Here is a 19,017-nt window from a genome sequence, read left to right on the forward strand (position 1 = left end):
AGCACTCAAGAGACCTCCAGCTACAAGATAATAATCTCCTAACTGTTAGCTCCCAAGATTCACTCATTTCTAGGCCATTAACCAGGATCAAGATGGTGGACTGGAAGAGACATTGACCTGATGCAGTGGGTTCTGCTAATGTAACTGTCTAACTCATAGTAACAATTTCCAAACTTGCATCTATTCATATAAATTATCAATGCAAATTTGATGCATATCTGTGGCCCCTTCTTAATACTGTATCTTATCTTTTAGTATGTCAGTAGTATCTACAAGGGCTTTGAAATCATAAGGTGTGGTTTCCCATCAGGCTTGAACATGGATCTCTGTTTTTAGGGCATGGGTTTTCAAACTTTCTACCCCTTAGGCTCACTTGAGATGGCTGAAAATTACTCTACCTAGTGGCAGGTAGAGGCATAGTTTGGCATAATTACAAGCAATTGCTGACATCTAATCCTCCTTTGGGAATTGTTAAATTCTTTGCACCAGAAGTTGTCCTTGTGGCAAGGAGCTCCAGAGATCAGCCTTCCTTGAGTTAAAACATTTTTTGCCCTGGAGGTATTATGACTCAACCTCCCCATGTTCAGCAGGATTGCTGATCTATAGGCTCTAAATAGAGAAAACCTTTTCTTGGCTATTTTCCCCTTCTCACCTCCACATGCCTGTCAAAGTACAGCCCAGGACCCTCGTACCTACGGGACCATCTCCCCTGGTATGTCCCACGGAGGACCTTACGGTCTTCAAACAAAAACATCTTAAAGGTCCCGGGACACAGAGAGGTTAGGCTGGCTTCAACCAGAGCCAGGGCTTTTTCGGCCGTGGCCCCGATCTGGTGGAACGCTCTGTCACAAGAGACTAGGGCCCTGCGGGACTTGACATCTTTCCACAGGGCCTGCAAGACAGAGCTGTTCCACCAGGCCTTTGGCCAAGGCACAGTCTGACCCCCTCCTTTGGCAATCTTCACAGAACTCTAGCCCAATGGTTGCCATTAATTTGATTTTGAATTGATTTTAAAATGAATTGATTTTAGAATGCTGTATTACTTTTATTGTTGTTAGCCGCTCTGAGCCCGGCTTCGGCTGGGGAGGGCGGGATATAAATATATTATTATTATTATTATTATTATTATTATTATTATTATTATTATTATTAATCTTCTATAATTTTGTCTGTTCTCCTTTCACATTCCACTTTTACCTTATTCCCCACTCCCAGAGAAAACTTCCACTCACTCGTTTCCTTCTTTCCTTCCTCCCTCTCTTTTTACATTCCCTTCTTCCTCCTGTAATAGCTTTCTTGTCATACTCACATCCTTTCTGTTCTCTATTTAATTATAATGATGATTGGTGCTTTTTTTTCTTTCAAAAAAGTTTAGGGGTACTCTCATTTTCCTACTCATATTGAAATACTGCCCCTCAATGAGGCCAAACTTAGATTCACAAAATGTTTAGGGGTATGTGTCCCCCTGCATCTCCCCCCCCGAAAAAAACCACTGATGATAATAAATACTAACCTTTTGATTGCTCCCTAATTTCCCATTGCCCTCTTTCTGCCTGCCCACAAACCTCTCTGTCTTCCATCAACCTTTACTCAGCATGCAGGACCTTTCTGGTGCGGGCATTGGCCCAGTCCCAAAATTATGGCATGGTTAGGGGGCCAGGCTAGGGACGCGGGTGGTGCTGTGGGTTAAACCACAGAGCCTAGGACTTGCCGATCAGAAGGTCGGCAGTTTGAATCCCCGCGACGGGGTGAGCTCCCGTTGCTCGGTCCCAGCTCCTGCCAACCTAGCAGTTCGAAAGCACGTCAAAGTGCAAATAGATAAATAGGTACCACTCCGGCGGGAAGGTAAACGGCGTTTCCGTGCGCTGCTCTGGTTCGCCAGAAGCGGCTTAGTCATGCTGGCCACATGACCTGGAAGCTGTACTCCGGCTCCCTCGGCCAATAAAGCGAGATTAGCGCCGCAACCCCAGAGTCGGTCACGACTGGACCTAATGGTCAGGGGTCCCTTTACCCTTTACCTTTAGGGGGCCAGGCTGGCCTATGAGGTTGTGGGTCCAGGCCCACAATTTGAGAAACACTGTCCTAGAATTCAAACACCATGCACAAGTCTCTGCTAATTGCGACCCAATTTATTTCATAAACCTGTTTTCCCAGGATGCCATTTCCCTGAGCATGCTCCTAAATTAAACGTCCCAAATATTCCTCTCCGTGGATCCTGTGTAAAAGAAAGAAAGAAAAAGGCTGTTCTTTTTATACCTGAATTCCTTTTTTAGCAATTGAAAGCGGAGGTCTTGGGGGAAGGCAGCCCTGCCAGGTTCCCTGCTTTGCATCTCGGATTCAGCTCGCAGCCTGCAAGACGAGCTTGCGGTTTTCTGCGAGGTTGCATCGATCGCTCCCCTTGCAGCTGTCCCGAATGGATTGTGCTTGGCAAACGTCTTCATGTGTCAACAGCTGTGTGGCATGAGATTTCCACCCCACCCCCATAAATGCTGACCCCGTTCCGTCATAAGGGTGGCATCTAAAATGGCGCAGGAGGTGCGGAAAGGTGCATAATATCTGGACCCAAGCCCTGTTTTGACTTGAAAACTTGCTCAGATTCAGTCGCTTTGACAAGCTGCCAACACCCCTCACTTGAGATTCCAGGCTTCTGTGAAGCCAGCACCTGCTCTGCTTGCAAATGTGGATGCGAAGGGGAATTTCATTCACAGAAAGGAATGCAGAGAGGGAGGGAGCGCACACACGCAGAACTTCACTCATTTACCCTTCCAGGGCCATCCATTCCTTGATCTGTCAGCCCCTTAGAATTCAAAGGCAGCCTTTAAAGGAATTTTCAATTCATAACATGATGACTCTGTTGCTGTCCTGAATGCGAATGCATTTTGAATTGAATTTGTCGACTGGGATTCTGGTTGGGGTGGGTTTTTTTCGGGGGGGGGGAGGTTGCTAAAAGAATAGGGAGAGCTCAATCATCAGATAATCATTAGAACCTTTCTTCTTTTTCTTCTTTTTTGGAGGAGTTTATTAGGCTAGAAGCAAAAAGCAGCTTCTGTACACTTTTCCTTTGAAAGTTGTCAGTAGCCTTTGAAGATTCACAGCGATAAGATCTTGTTACTCCTATCCCGTGTTGTCAAGGTTTCAATGCCAGAAGCAGGTTTTGTCGCGCATATATGTGTGTGTGTGTGTGTGTGTGTGTGTTGTTCACAACTTAGGAGAGCCCCAAAGTCATTCAGGGGGGCTGAAAATGACAGGTGTTGAAAGATTGGACTGCAAATTTTGCAGCTGCTGATGCTTATAACTAGACAGAGCTCTTTGCACTAAAAAGCTTCCCCTACCACCACCACCCTTTTTCCCCTTAGACCTTGTTCATATCATTCATCACTTGGTTATTGTCATGCACTGCCAGGGATCAAACTGGTAACGCAGGGCCCTGCGCACAGCTGCTGTACTGTGTGCTGAGACCTCATGGTCACAGCATGGCACATTTCCCTAGACCAGGGATGGGCAGCTTCCTTTTTCTTTCAAGAGCCACATTCCATCAAGGGTAATCTTTGGCTGGACCATAAAGAAGGCTGATTGCCGAAGAATTGATGCTTTTGAATTATGGTGCTGGAGGAGACTCTTGAGAGTCCCATGGACTGCAAGAAGATCAAACCTGTCCATTCTGAAGGAAATCAGCCCTGAGTGCTCACTGGAAGGACAGATCCTGAAGCTAAGGCTCTAATACTTTGGCTACCTCATGAGACTCCCTGGAAAAGACCCTGATGTTGGGAATGATTGAGGGCACAAGGAGAAGGGGACAACAGAGGATGAGATGGTTGGGCAGTGTTCTCGAAGCTACCAGCATGAGTTTGACCAAACTGCGGGAGGCAGTGGAAGACAGGAGTGTCTTGTGTGTTCTGGTCCATGGGGTCATGAAGAGTCGGACACGACTAAACAACTAAACAACAACAACAAAAAGCAGTGGGTGTGGCTGATGGACCACCTCCTTATTTATTCTTCTTTGCTACCCATTCTCTCTCTGTTACCCCCTCTTCACCTCCTGCATAGCAGGGATCTGAACTGATCTCTTGCAAGGGGCTTCCACCTCCACTCTCCTTCCATCGTTCCATCTGCTTTCTTTCTCCCTCCCCCTGCCCCAAAAGATCATTTCCCTCTGAGACCAGAGTCCTCGTACCCCATGTGAAATTTGACCAAGGAGTGCATGAAATGAGGCTGAGGAGCACAGCTTGCCTTCTCCTGCTCAAGGCACAGGATAATTCCCAGGTTCTGGGGTGACCCAGGCTGGCCATCAAGTCTCTTCTCCTGCTTGGGCTAAAGAAGAATCCTCCTGCTCGAGTTGGGACTTTGCTTGGAAACACGAATCCTTCAAGGCTCTGACTTGTTCTCCAGTTCTGATCTCCCTGCTCTTGACACGCGGATCAGCTCAGTTTCTGGTTCCTTGCTCTTATTGGGAAACATGGCAGTTGTTGTTGTTATCCCACCATCATTCCAAGATGGTGGACATGGTTCTCCCTCTCTCTATTTTATCCTCACAACAACCCTGTGAGGTAAGTTAAGCTGAGAGACTTATGACCTGCCTAAGGTTACCCATTGAGCTATAATAATAATAATAATAATAATAATAATAATAATAATAATTTATTTATACCCTGCCCATCTGGCTGGGCTTCCTCAGCCACTCTGGGCAGCTTCCAACAAAATATAAAAATACAGTAACGCATCAAACATTAAAAGCTTCCCTAAAAAGGGCTGCCTTCAGATGTCTTCTAAAAATCTGGTAGTTGTTCTTCTCTTTGACATCCGGTGGGAGGGCGTTCCACAGGGCGGGCGCCACCACCGAGAAGGCCCTCTGCCTGGTTCCCTGTAACGTGGCTTATCGCAGTGAGGGAACCTCCAGAAGGCCCTCGGCACTGGACCTCAGTGTCCTCAGCTTCATGGCAGAGTGGGGATTTGGACCCTAACCACTGCACCAAACTCAAAACAGCTTTACATGTGCATTTTCAACACCGTGTCAAGCCATGGCTGACTTGAGTGAACAGGTTGTCGGCAGGTCAGACATCTTTTTTTTTTTTTAAAGGAAGCCCAGATAAGCTTCTTTTAATAGTTTAATTAACTAAGGGTACCCAATATCCAAGAGCTCTCTCTCAAGTGTATATGTGTGTGGGTGTTTGTGAAGTACAGCTTTTTATCAGAGATCTAGAGGAATTGAATCTTCGTGTGTTCCAGTACAGGCTGACCTCATCTGCACCTCCTAGAATAAATGTGCAGCCTAGATCTTAGGAATCCACCTAGTTTTCTGCTGCCTGAATATTCTGACACCGCCCCAAGCTCACAATGCATTGAAAAATAGTTTAAATGCTGTGTTTTCAGAGAATTTTTTTTTTAATAAAAACATGTATTCAAATATATGGTTAAATCCTGTCTTCCATGTGAATTTTTATTTTTATTATTTTTTTTTTTAGAAATGCAAACTATTATGGAACCAGGACAGAACAGACTTGCAAGTAAACACATCTGAAAGTGACATTTGCCTATCCCTATAAACAGATGAGCTATATTTAGCCATTCATATTTATAGTATAGCTCATTTATGAATTTTCCACTCTCCGAGATACTGTTTTGTATAACCTTCCATCATAGTCGTGGTGGTTGATTTGGTTAGGAAACTGGGGTATCTGCTTGGGTTTGTGGTATCGCTTGAGTTTATTTTATTTTATTTTTTATTTTTTAAATCTTTATTAAACATATTTCACAAAATTATACAACAATATACTATATTACACTTTGCATCCCATCCCATACAGCAAAAAAATTAAAAATACAAGAAATTTTAAAAAGACCTGAAATAGGCTTCCGATTGTTCTCAAAAAAACTAAATTACACTTGTTATATTTTACACAGTATCATATTATTATATTATTTTCTCAAGTCATTTGGGGGGGGGGGGAGAAAAGAAAAAGAAAAAAGAGAATTAAATAGAAACATTAAATTTACATATATTATCTAAACATTGCAAGACTCATTCAAGATCTGCCAGGAGGTTTTTGCTGCCACAGTAATTTTTCAGATATTCCTTGAATATAATCCATTCTTGGTTTACTTTTTGCGTCGAATACCCTCTTACCCTCCCTGTCATTTTTGCCATTTGCAGATATTCTAACAGTTTAACTTGCCATTCTGATTTTGTAGGTGTAATTTCATTTTTCCAATATGTTGCAATTAAAATTCTGGCTGCGGATGCCGCATACATAACAAAATTGAGTCAATTTTAAAGGATGAGAAGTGAGGAGGAGGAACACAAGCTTGCCTCTGCAAACTTTGGCCTGTTGCATTCACACATTGCACTTTAGGGTGGACAGGTACTCTCAGAAATTTGCCTGTTAAATTGTGGGTGAACATATCAGACGACACAGCGATTCTTCAAACAGCTCTTGTTTATTCACAGGCCAGAACAGAACTGAACTGAAGGGTTCAGCCAGCCTGCTTATGTAGAGCTCCACTAGAACACAACAGTAACCATTTTCGGTAACTACCCAATCACTGAATGTCACTTTCAATCCCTTATTTGCATATGTGGACCTGAGTGAAAACTATCTACAGTATCCCCCTGCTGGCCCTGGGGGAGAACTTCAGTACATAACATTGCCCAGAATGAGGATGTGGCCCTTAGGCTGAAAGGGGTTTCCTGAGCCCCATTATCATTGCTTTAAGCACACCATAAACAAAGGTTTGCATGCACAGGGTGGGTGCCTGTATGTATATATAAAGGGCTTTTTTCCCCAGCCAGAACTCTCTGAAACTGAGTTCCGGCACCTCTCAGGTGAGCGCCATTGTCATTATAAGAGAACAAAAGAGGTGTTTGTGGTGAGTTCCAGCACCTCTTTTTCTAGAAAAATAGCACTGTATATACACACACAGGTATGTAGGAAACTGACACTCCCCAGGATCTGGTTAAATACAGTGGTACCTCGGGATGCAAACGGGATCCGTTCCGGAGCCCCGTTCGCATCCAGAAGCAAACGTAACTAGCGACGGCATGTCTGCGCACGCACACACCGCTTTTTGCCGCTTCTGCGCATGCGCGTGACGTCATTTTGAGCGTCTGCGCATGTGCAAGTGGTGAGACCCGGAAGTAACGCACTCCATTACTTCCGGGTTGCCGCGGAGTGCAACTTAAACGCGCTCAACATGAAGCATATTCAACCCGAGGTATGACTGTAGTTATCTGACCATTCAGAAACAAGATTTAGAGTCTGGTGCCAAGAGTCTTCTCACATGTACCCATCAGTATAAATTTGCCATTCATGTAAAATGGGAAAGATTGATATGGGAGAGAGAAGGAGAGTCGAGAAGGAGAAGGCTCTTAAGAGGCAGAGAGAGAGAGAGATAGCAAACCTCCATTCAGAAGGTACAATCTTTGACTGATTTAATGATCCTTTACTGATGCTGATGATGATTCTTAAAGGGCTGAAATAATTGCCAAATGGTCTCTCTTGTCAACTGTGAAAATTTAAGGGTGAGTCTGTTTGCATCCATTACTTAGAGGCCTTCCTCCTGACAGCTCCTCGACAATGTTCCCTGTTCAGCGCAACTGCAATGCCAGCGCTCAACTCGTTTCCAGGGTGCTATGATGCATTTCCATGTATTACAGTGGCAGAAACATGGCTGTTGCTGTTTGCATTAGGAAGACGCAGTCGGTAGCTGCTTTCTTTATTGCAGACCTTTCCTGGGTAAATTGCAGGAGAAAAACGGTTCCAGCATGGGAGGGGCAATGGCTGAGTTGGGGCCCACAGGAAAGGTAGAATCATAAAATTGTAACATTGGAAGGGGACCTGAGGGTCATCTAGTCCAACCCACTGCAATGCAGGAATCTCAACTAGAGCGTACGTGGCAATTGGCCATTCAACCTGTACTTAAAAACTTCCAAAGAAGGAGAGTCTGTCACTTCTCATGGGAGTCTGTTCCAGAGTTGAACAGCTCTTACTGTTGGAAAGGTAGCTGTGAGATAAATTGGGACTAGGTAAAGGACCCTTGGACGGTTAAGTCCAGTCAAGGGTGACTATGGGGTTTTGGCACTCATCTCGCTTTCAGGCCAAGGGAGCCGGCGTTTGTCCACAGACTTGGCTTTCAGGCCAAGGGAGCCGGCGTTTGTCCGGGTCATGTGGCCAGCAGGACTAAACCGCTTCTGGTGCAACGGAACATTGTCTGTGATGGAAACCAGAGCACATGGAAATGCCATTTACGTTCCTGCTGCAGCGGTACCTATTTATCTACTTGCACTGGCGTGCTTTCAAACTGCTAGGTTGGCAGGAGCTGGGATACAGCAACGGGAGCTCACCCCATTGTGGGGATTTGAACCGCCAACCTTCTGATCAGCAAGTCCTAGGCTCTGTGGTTTAACCCACAGCAGCTCCCCCCTGCATTAAACCAAGAAAAACTGTTGGTCTCAATACTGTCTACACTGATTGGCAGCAGTTCTCACAGGCTTCAGCCAAGGGTATCCCCATCGCAGATGAGGCTTCAGATGTGCTCGCAAACTTGTCCCAATTCTCAGCTTCTTGGCACCTTCTTGAACAGTAAGGTGTGAGGATCTTCACTGGGGATGAATGTAGTGAACTTGTTTTCTGTGGCTCAGCTTGCCAGAGGAATCCATCGATGGCTTTTAGGGCAGGAAGAAACTTACCTTTGGCTGTTGAAATTTTTACAACCAATCTGCACTTGCGGCATGTGGCAACAGCCCACAAAACAAGCATACCCCACTGTTTACATCTTGATGCTGACTGAACTTTTGGTTAACGTAATTTCTGAGCAGTAAGCGTTTGCTGAAGCTGTAGGTGTGCTTCGTGGGTAGCTTGTGTCAAGTGAGAAGGGGGTGGTTTTTAATATTTCTCTCCCTGACTTTTTAAACAATAAAGTGTTCCTGTGATTCATGCCACTCATGTTGGCTCATTAGAAGTCACCTTTCCAAGCCTTCGTATATTCATGTCTCTCATTCATCTCCACACCCCCAGCCCTGAATCGCTCTCTCTGTTTTCTATTGTAGCTGAGCAATCCATTCCCGGTAATATCTGAAAGCTTTCCAATTTCTCTCTGTAGGTTGTTGTTTCGTAACGTTTTATACAAGAAAAGCTGCGCTTGAAGCACAGAATGCACTGCACAATATTAAAACCTTACCTGGGGTGAGTACATTTACTTCCTTTCACGTTTGGAGCTGGAAGCAGGTTGGCGGGAGGGAAGTGAAATAAATAACTGTTCTTGGAGAAGGTGCTACTTGAAGGAGCTGGGTAACCCCCAAATGCCTCGGACTTTCACAGGAGGGTAATAAGCTGATGGCTAAATGTCTGCAAACTGTGCCCATTGGTCAGCCCAATCATGAGCTTGTTAATATGGTCGAAAACCGTTCATAATGTTGCATAGTAGCTGCCCTCCAGATGCGAACCAGCAGGGAATTTATTTATTTTTATCTAAACAACCCATTTGACTAGGTTGCCCCAGCCAATCTGGGCAGCTTCCAATATATATTAAAACACAACAAAACATCAAACATTAAAAACAGGGCTGCCTTCAGATGTCTTCTAAAAGTCAGATAGATGTTTATTTCCTTGACATCTGACGAGAGGGTGCCACCACTGAGAAGGCCTTCTGCCTGGTTCCCTGTAAATTCGCTTCTCGCATTGAGGTAACTGCCAGAAGTCCCTCGGAGCTGGACCTCAAGTGTCTGTGCTGAGGGGTGGAAACACATTTTACAAAGATGTGGTAGAAAAGATATAAATCAGTTAAAACTATGCATTCAATTAAATTGAATTCCGTTAAAATGCCTACTTGATTTATTAATAAGGTCTTCCCTAGGTGCTGGAAGGGAAGACTGTGGCACTCCAGAAGTTTTTGGACCATCAGCCCTGACCATCACTTATGCTGGTTGTTGGGAGTCCAAGGACATCGGGAGACCCACAGGTTCCCCACCCCGACACTGACAGTGGATTCTCTGGGTTTAGTATTCACACAATTCCATGTGCTTTAAATGCACATTGAACATGTTATTTACTTAGGGCAGGACATGATGCCCCACAGCAAACAAGCTGGCACCGCTCAGTGGGTACAGCATGAGACTCTGAATCTCAGGGTTGTGGGTTTGAGCCCCACGTTGGGCAAAAGGTTCCTGCATTGCTGGGGGTTGGACTAGAGGACCCTCCGGTTCCCTTCCAACCCTACAATTCTATGCTTCGACAAAATAAATACTGCAGGCGGTAAACACCAGCGAACCATGGCTTAGTGGTAGAGCACAAGTTTTGCATGCCGAATGTCCTCGAAGTTCAATGCCTGGTGATGGGAAACACCTTGTGCCAGAGACCCTGGAGAGCTGCTGCCAGACAGAGTATGCAGAACTGGATGGTCTGGCATAAGGCAGCTTTCCATGTGTGTTATGTGGGGTTGTAGAGACTTGAGGTGCTATCAGACAGGGACTTAATTTGCAAATGTATCATTGAGATATCACATGTGAGTTGCTGGCATTTTTTGTTTTTACTTATTGGATTCCCCCCAGAAAGTATAGATCCAGATTAAATTGGGAGCAAGGGATACAGGCTGGCATTTTGATTCCAATTACTTGCATGCATAAGCAGCACCAATCCCACAAAGAACAACAAAAACACATCTGTCTGGAAGCACCCTCCGACAGTGAAATCGATGATAGGATCATAACTAGCGCTGTTAAATACATGTCCCTTTCCCTTTTATCTCTGGAATTCTGGAGCAGAGAGAAAGAGTCGGCTTCTTAGGACTGAGCACCAAAGGCACTGCCTGCTGTCAAATGTGGCTCACGCACCCCAAATTGGACTTGTTCAGTTTGCTCTACCAGAGTGTGCAGAATGAATCCTATCGATTTCCCTCCCCTGCCTGCCTTCCCCCCCAGACCCGCAATTTAGATCAGTCCCTCTGTGCCCGTTTCCATTGTAAAACAAGGGTGCTGTCAGTACTCGCCAGCATCCCCATTCTGTGTACAAATTGAAGTGGTTCCTTTCTCTCTCCCAGCGTCACCAGAAAGCCAGATCAATCTTATGTGGCTCACATTTCTCGACAGCTGCAGATGAGCCATGAGTGGTTTTGACATCTGGTCCCCACAGCAATTTGAAGGTTTTGAGTTTAGGTTTTGTTTGTTTTGCTGTGTGTGTGAGACTCCTTAGTGCATACCCTCCAACATTTCTTCGATGAAAATAGGGATGTCCTATCCAACAACAACAACAACAACAATTGTATTATTTATATCCCGCCCATCTGACTAGGTCGCTCCAGCCACTCTGGGCGACTTCCAACATATATAAAAAAGGTAATAAAACAAACATTAAACAAACTTCCCTATACAGGGCTGCCTTCAGACGTCTTCTAAAGTTTGTATAGTTACTGAACTCTTTGGCTTTGGGGGGGTCACATAACTCCATACCCTCCGATGAAAATAGGGGCATCCTGGACTTGCCAATCAGAAGGTCGGCGGTTCGAATCCCCACGACGGGGTGAGCTCCTGTTGCTCGGTCCCTGCTCCTGCCAACCTAGCAGTTCAAAAGCACATCAGAATGCAAGTAGATAAATAGGTACCACTCTGGCAGGAAGGTAAACGGTGTTTCTATGCACTGCTCTGGTTCGCCAGAAGCGGCTTAGTCATGCTGGCCACATGGACAGCTGTCTGTGGACAGTAAAGCGAGATGAGCGCCGCAACCCCAGAGTCATTTGCGGCTGTACTTAATGGTCAGGGGTCCCTTTACCTTTACCTTTACCATACCTTCCAACATTTTAAAAAATGAAAATAGGGATGTTCTAAGGGAAAGTTCTGGGATCAAATCAGAAACCAGGACGGTTTCTGTAAATCTGGGACTGTCCCTGGAAAATAGGGGCAGTTAGAGGGTCTGTTAGTGGAATATGCTGAACTTGTGTGTTCGTGGAAAAAAACCTCCCAGTTCAGGGCTAACTGAGAGTTAAAATCCAGTAAGGCCTTGCTGGCCCAATTAGTTTTGTCGTATTATTCTCTCTGCCGCATTCTCCGTTTCAAAGGACGTGGGCATCTGTAGCTTTGATTTTGTGTGTGCCTCTAGCAGAAAAACCGCCCGCCCCGCTCCTCAACACAAACGCATTGGCACCTTGTTTTTTCCTTTTGAGTTTCAGTGCTTTTTTTTTTTTTTTTTTTTGGTGGACATGAATACAACATTGCTAGGCATGCATGATTAATGCCACCTCTTGGAAGAAAATATTGCCTGGGTGCCTGGCTGTTTGATTACAAGCCTTGGAATTAGTCAACATTTCCATAATTCTAAACCAATATACACCTGTTTCCCCACTGTGATGTGAAGGCACAACTTAATTTAACAGAAACCCTGCTGTGCTAAATCTCTCATTAAACACCGAGCCAGTTCTGTAATTTAAAGTTGTAGCACCACTATTTTAAGGAAATTGTCTTTTCGGGTGTGCATGTGCGCCTTGTGAAATTAATAAGAAGTTAATGGTGCGTTTTGCTGTACTTCCCTTTCAAAACTTCTAGAAAGGGCCTACAAAGGCTCTGTATCACATGCAGCTAAGGCAACAGATTGGATGCAGATGGCCCTCCAGACAGGGATGCAAGCAGTTTCTGTGGGTGGCTAAACAAAAACAGCCCACCTTGGATCAACCGTATCGGTCTTGAAAGAACTACACTGGCTCCCGGTACGTTTCCGGCAATAATTCAAAGTGTTGGTGTTGACCTTTAAAGCCCTCAATGGCCTCGGACCAGTATACCTGAAGGAGCGTCTTCACCCCCATCGTTCTGCCCGGATGCTGAGGTCCAGCGCTGAGGGCCTTCTGGCGGTTCCCTCGCTGTGAGAAGCCAAGTTACAGGGAACCAGGCAGAGGGCCTTCTCAGTAGTGGCACCCGCCCTGTGGAACGCCCTCCCACCAGATATCAAAGAGAAAAATAACTACCAAACTTTTAAAAGACATCTGAAGGCAGCACTGTTTAGGGAAGCTTTTAATGTTTAATAGGTTATTGTATTTTAGTGTTTTATTGGAAGCCGCCCAGAGTGGCTGGGGAAACCCAGCCAGATGGGCGGGGTATAAATAATAAATGATTATTATCCAATTGAACATTGAACCTTCAAGCACTGCAGAGTTTTGGGGTGAAAGTGAATATTATTGCTGGTATTATTATCATTATGCTTATTATCATTTATGAATCACTTCCCATGACGCATCATCTAAGAAGTTGTGAAACTGAGAAGGTACAATTGGATTAGTGCTTGGAAAGGGGGCCACTGGGTCTGACCTTTTTAAAGGAAGTGCAGAAAATAAGATTATTATTATTCAGCACTTATTTATACCGAGATGGTTGGATAGTGTTCTCGAAGCTACCAGCATGAGTTTGACCAAACTGCGGGAGGCAGTGGAAGACAGGAGTGCCTGGCATGCTCTGGTCCATGGGGTCACAAAGAGTCGGACACGACTAAACGACTAAACAGCAACAACAACTTATTCATATAATAAGCAATAAATATATTATTTTACTGATTGATTTGTAATAAGAACAAATCATCCTTACCCATCGAGGTTAAGAAATAGTCATGGTGAATTTGGTTCTTTGCATATATATTTTCATTAAATAAATTGATGTCCGCTCCTTGGAGATTTTGAATATTTAGTGGCATTTCAATACCTGGAATAAATATAAATAAATCAACAAAAGAAAGCTCAGGCTCAATGGGCACTTTTCCAGGCACCGATCCAATCCCTTGTCCTTCATCAGCCCTTTTGAGATTCAACGTTCTCAGCCAATTCTCTGGGCTCCCAAAAAACTGCAATGCTTGGAAGTTCAAAGTTCCATTTACGTAAATTGGTCCAGTAAAATAAGATATATTGGGTATTGCCTTGGATACAATATGCAAGATAATATCTTGGATAATACGGCACCTTTTTTATTTCCTATCAGATTGACTGGCTTTCAAAAGCTCCATTGGGATTCATTGGGGCGGTTAATGTTAAGTAAATGTAACATGATAATGGCTGTTAGTGCCCTAGCTTTATGGGCTTATAGTGCCAATAACCATGTTTAATCCTCGGTTAAATTCCACATTGCTTTAGCACCGGGTCGTCCTCTGGCAGACTAACTCCAGTGATTCCTTGCTCTGATTTGGGGTCCTCTGTACACTCTCAGCTTAGGATGCCTGATGGTTCTTCTACAGCCATTTTCATTAGAGGATTCCTTGTGTGTGTCCGCTTAATTAAGGGTGTAATAACTGAGAAATATAGTGTTCAGAGCGCTCTTAAAACTTTAACGGCAAAAAAGGAGCAGGCAGAAACTTAATGTCTTGTAAAATATTAATAGTTGCTTTCTGCCAGATGTCATCTATGAGCATGGTGGTTGTATTTTAATCTCCTTCCTGTAAACCCCCCTATCTAACACACATAGATAAGCACCAATTTTGTTAACAAAAGAAAATACTGGTGGTTTGTTTGCTTTTCTTTCTTCCTTTTAAATGGATTTTACAATAACTTAGGATAGCAATTGATTTCAGGGAAGCATCTGTTCAGAATAGTCTGTGGATGCAGGAACACAATCCATTTAATGCAAAATATATTCCCCGGAGAATTTGGGGATGCTGTAGTTTATCCCTCCCAGCGCAAACTAGAGTTCCCGGGATTCTTTGGGAGAAAGTTATGGGCTGTAAATGGATGGTGTGTAAATGGGAAACATGGGGCAGAGCATAATTATTCAACGTCCGTTGGAAACCTGATATATGTTATACACACAGCAGTGCAGATACTAGACTCTGGTTAGCAAGATGAAGGAACAGGGATGGACACCCACAAATGGAAAACATGCACCCCAAAAATGGCAAAGGTATTTTCTCATTGCACAACCAACTCAAGCCTCATGACTGTATGGCCCAATGCAACATCTGCTTTTTGGCCTCTGTGGAATTGGAAAATAGGAGAGTTCTACAAGATTAACGGAGGGACGCGGGTGGCGCTGTGGGTTAAACCACAGAGCCTAGGACTTGCCGATCAGAAGGTTGGCGGTTCGAAACCCTGCGATGGGGTGAGCTCCCGTTGCTCAGTCCCTGCTCCTGCCAACCTAGCAGTTCGAAAGCACATCAAAGTGCAAGTAGATAAATAGGTACCGCTCCAGCGGGAAGGTAAACGGTCTTTCCATGCGCTGCTCTGGTTCGCCAGAAGCGGCTTAGTCATGCTGGCCACATGACCCGGAAGCTGTACGCCGGCTCCCTCGGCCAATAAAGCGAGATGAGCGCCGCAACCCCAGAGTCTGTCACAACTGGATCTAATAGGATGCATCAATAGGAGTATAGCATCTAGATCAAGGGAAGTAATAGTGCCACTGTATTCTGCTCTGGTCAGACCTCACCTGGAGTACTGTGTCCAGTTCTGGGCACCACAGTTCAAGAAGGACACTGACAAACTGGAACGTGTCCAGAGGAGGGCAACCAAAATGGTCAAAGGCCTGGAAACGATGCCTTATGAGGAACGGCTAAGGGAGCTGGGCATGTTTAGCCTGGAGAAGAGGAGGTTAAGGGGTGATATGATAGCCATGTTCAAATATATAAAAGGATGTCACATAGAGGAGGGAGAAAGGTTGTTTTCTGCTGCTCCAGAGAAGCGGACACGGAGCAATGGATCCAAACTACAAGAAAGAAGATTCCACCTAAACATTAGGAAGAACTTCCTGACAGTAAGAGCTGTTCGACAGTGGAATTTGCTGCCAAGGAGTGTGGTGGAGTCTCCTTCTTTGGAGGTCTTTAAGCAGAGGCTTGACAACCATATGTCAGGAGTGCTCTGATGGTGTTTCCTGCTTGGCAGGGGGTTGGACTCAATGGCCCTTGTGGTCTCTTCCAACTCTATGATTCTATGATTCTATGATTCTATGATTCTAATGGTCAGGGGTCCCTTTACCTTTACCTTACAAGATTAGCAACACACACATACCGCAGATCTTTGATCCATCATATCAAAACTACACACACATACGACTGCAATTTCATGTACCAGTTATTTTACTCTTTTTAGCAAGGTGCCTGTGGGCGGATGAATAGAAATTCAGCTTTTCTATGTATCAATGATAGTTGAGGAGCAAGGCAGTCAACGGCTGGATAAAGACTAGCAATGGGGGAAGAGGAACAAGTTGATGGACATCTATCTCCTTTGGGGAAATTGCAAGACTTGATGAAGTCCAAATAATATCCCCTTGCTACTGCAGGAGGGCTACCCTTCATAGTAGAATTGATATTTACGGATTTGTTCTCTCATACTTACATTTTGCCCTTCCTCCCAATGGGTGTATGAGCAGCTAAAGGTACAGCACCACCATTTTTTTTTAAAGTAATGTTGACAACATCATAACAATATATACAAAGCACCGGTGTTGCCAGACAGGCTGGTTACATTCCAAAGGCCTGAGTAAACAAAAATATTCTTTTACAGTCATTGTGGGGGACAACCACATGCTATTTGGGAAGGAGTTCCATAACTGGGGAGCCACCACCAAGAATGCCCTGTCACCCAGCCGTCAGAAGCTAAGGTCAGAATAACAAGCAGGTCACTCCCATCAGATCTTAATAGCTGGATAGGGCAGTACCGGAGAAAGCACTCTCAGGTCCTTGGGTCCCAAGTTGTTTAGGATGTCAGCGTGTCTACCACATTCACATGAAGTAGTGAATAATAACTGCATTGCTATGTGTCTCTTGTGCTGGGTTCTTTTGGTGCTAAACAGGCTCCCAGCTCCAGGCTGGTTGCAACCATGTTCAGTGCTTTACTTCAAATTCTATTTCTGAGCAGACTTTGCCTGTACCTTATTCCCTATACTCCTTCAGTTATCTTCTCTTTGCAGCTTCCATGTCTTCTTGGTCATTGCATCCTCCTTGCCCATGCTAGCATTGCGTTATGATTGTCTGCCCTATAAAAACACATCCTCGTATATCATTTTTACAGCCCTCCTGTAATGGGGCATTGGTGAATATGGCCCCCAGAATACTGTGCTTGGTACAAGGAAGGTTTTTTTGTGTGAGAGTTTTTAAACCTCCTGGAGGGAGAATTCGGCTAAAATAGTTGTGCTTGGAGCGGCTGATTCATGAAGAGATATTAAAGGAATTCATCACCTTTGCGGGTTGTCCAGATGTTGACTGAGGGAACCGGCTGACAAAACTTTAAAGAAGGAAAAGAGAGTCAAATTCTAAAGCCTTGATCTTTCTTTCCTTGCATCAAAGGGGAAATTAAGGCTGATTTACATGATCCCCGGGATACCATTGGTGGCTGACTTTTGATGATAGAGTGAACTGCCGGTGACACGCAACTGATTGCTTGTTTCAGCAGACTCCCAGATCGTTGGTTAGGATGTGAGGGCAACACAGTTATCCCATTTGCCCCAGGGTTAGGGACAAGCGCACAGTCTTGCCCCTGTGATTGAGAGGGCCAGCGCTGTGTGACATGATGTCAGCACACCATTTGACATGCTGTTAGAATCATAGAGTTGGAAGAGACCACAAGGGCCATCGAGTCCAACCCCCTGCCAAGCAGGAAACACCATCAAAGCACTCCTGACATATGGTTGTCAAGCCTCTGCTTAAAGACCTCCAAAGAAGGAGACTCCACCACACTCCTTGGCAGCAAATTCCACTGTCGAACAGCTCTTACTGTCAGGAAGTTCTTCCTAATGTTTAGGTGGAATCTTCTTTCTTGTAGTTTGGATCCATTGCTCCGTGTCCGCTTCTCTGGAGCAGCAGAAAACAACCTTTCTCCCTCCTCTATGTGACATCCTTTTATATATTTGAACATGGCTATCATATCACCCCTTAACCTCCTCTTCTCCAGGCTAAACATGCCCAGCTCCCTTAGCCGTTCCTCATAAGGCATCGTTTCCAGGCCTTTGACCATTTTGGTTGCCCTCCTCTGGACATGTTCCAGTTTGTCAGTGTCCTTCTTGAACTGTGGTGCCCAGAACTGGACACAGTACTCCAGGTGAGGTCTGACCAGAGCAGAATACAGTGGCACTATTACTTCCCTTGATCTAGATGCTATACTCCTATTGATGCAGCCCAGAATTGCATTGGGTTTTTTAGCTGCCGCGTCACACTGTTGGCTCATGTCAAGTTTGTGGTCAACCAAGACTCCTAGATCCTGTTGTCTTGCACACACGGCGTGCGCCATGCTTGTGCCATGCAGAGCAGGGCCAGAGAGGGGTGTGGTGTGGGCAGAACCCCAAGGACCCATTAGGGAAGTCAGAAGGGACAGATTTGGCCCCTGGGCTTCATGTTCCCAATCTGTGTTCTGCAAAGATCCAGACACCCTAAAGTGAGTCATCTCATTTTATCATGCCAACTTATGCTGCTGTCAAGGTATGTCTTTGGGACAAATGTCCACGGGCCAGTATGGCGTTTTGAAATTTGCAACTTTCAAATCCCACAAATGAGAGGGTGCTAAAAAGTTATAACTTGACTTGGGAATTCAAAAGATGAAATAAAATTTAGTTTTGCTTGGTAGGTAAAATGTGTGTAAATAGCAGAAATAATTAAAAAATGACTGTCAAGTACTTGCAGTAATATTACTTACTGATATTTGTTTGTTTAGCTAGCATTGCTTGACATTTTTCAGAAGGTAAAATTGAAATTCTTTGGTTTTCTGAAAGCGTCTTCATCAAACGTAGCTTTACCAAGCTAAATGTTGTCCAGTCCCAAAAATAATAGCAGAGTTGAACTTCCTCACTCCCCAAAACATAGTAGGTTATCTGAGAGCTTGTGCCTGGCCCAAGGTCACCCAGGAGATGCCACTTCACAAATTCCCTTCCAAAACCATCCAGCCCAAACCGCGCAGTGTGAATGTGACGAAAAACACACCTATTTTACGGGGATGTTCGTTCTCCGAATACCACAAATGACATCTCTCAAAGGTTACTCTGAAACTGGACCTGAAATTATGCTCACTGGCCTACTGAATGAAAGGATGAGTTCCCCGGGGACAGACAGCTGTCACTTCTCCATATGCTCACTGCAA

General features: G+C 44.7%; 1 protein-coding gene across 30 annotated transcripts in view; it reads left to right on the top strand.

Annotated features, from left to right (window-relative positions):
* The window catches only part of CELF2 (CUGBP Elav-like family member 2), a 524,880-nt gene that overhangs the window by 376,059 nt on the left and 129,804 nt on the right, over positions 1–19,017 (top strand). For all 30 annotated transcript variants that reach the window (XM_081022933.1, XM_081022913.1, XM_081022915.1 and 27 more), the window contains one exon: positions 9,097–9,179. In XM_081022933.1, the coding sequence (XP_080879059.1) occupies positions 9,097–9,179 (83 nt within the window). The remainder of the gene's footprint in view (positions 1–9,096; positions 9,180–19,017) is intronic.

The sequence above is a fragment of the Podarcis pityusensis genome, assembly GCF_964106645.2.
Source record: "Podarcis pityusensis genome assembly, chromosome: 10".
Lineage (NCBI taxonomy): Eukaryota > Metazoa > Chordata > Lepidosauria > Squamata > Lacertidae > Podarcis > Podarcis pityusensis.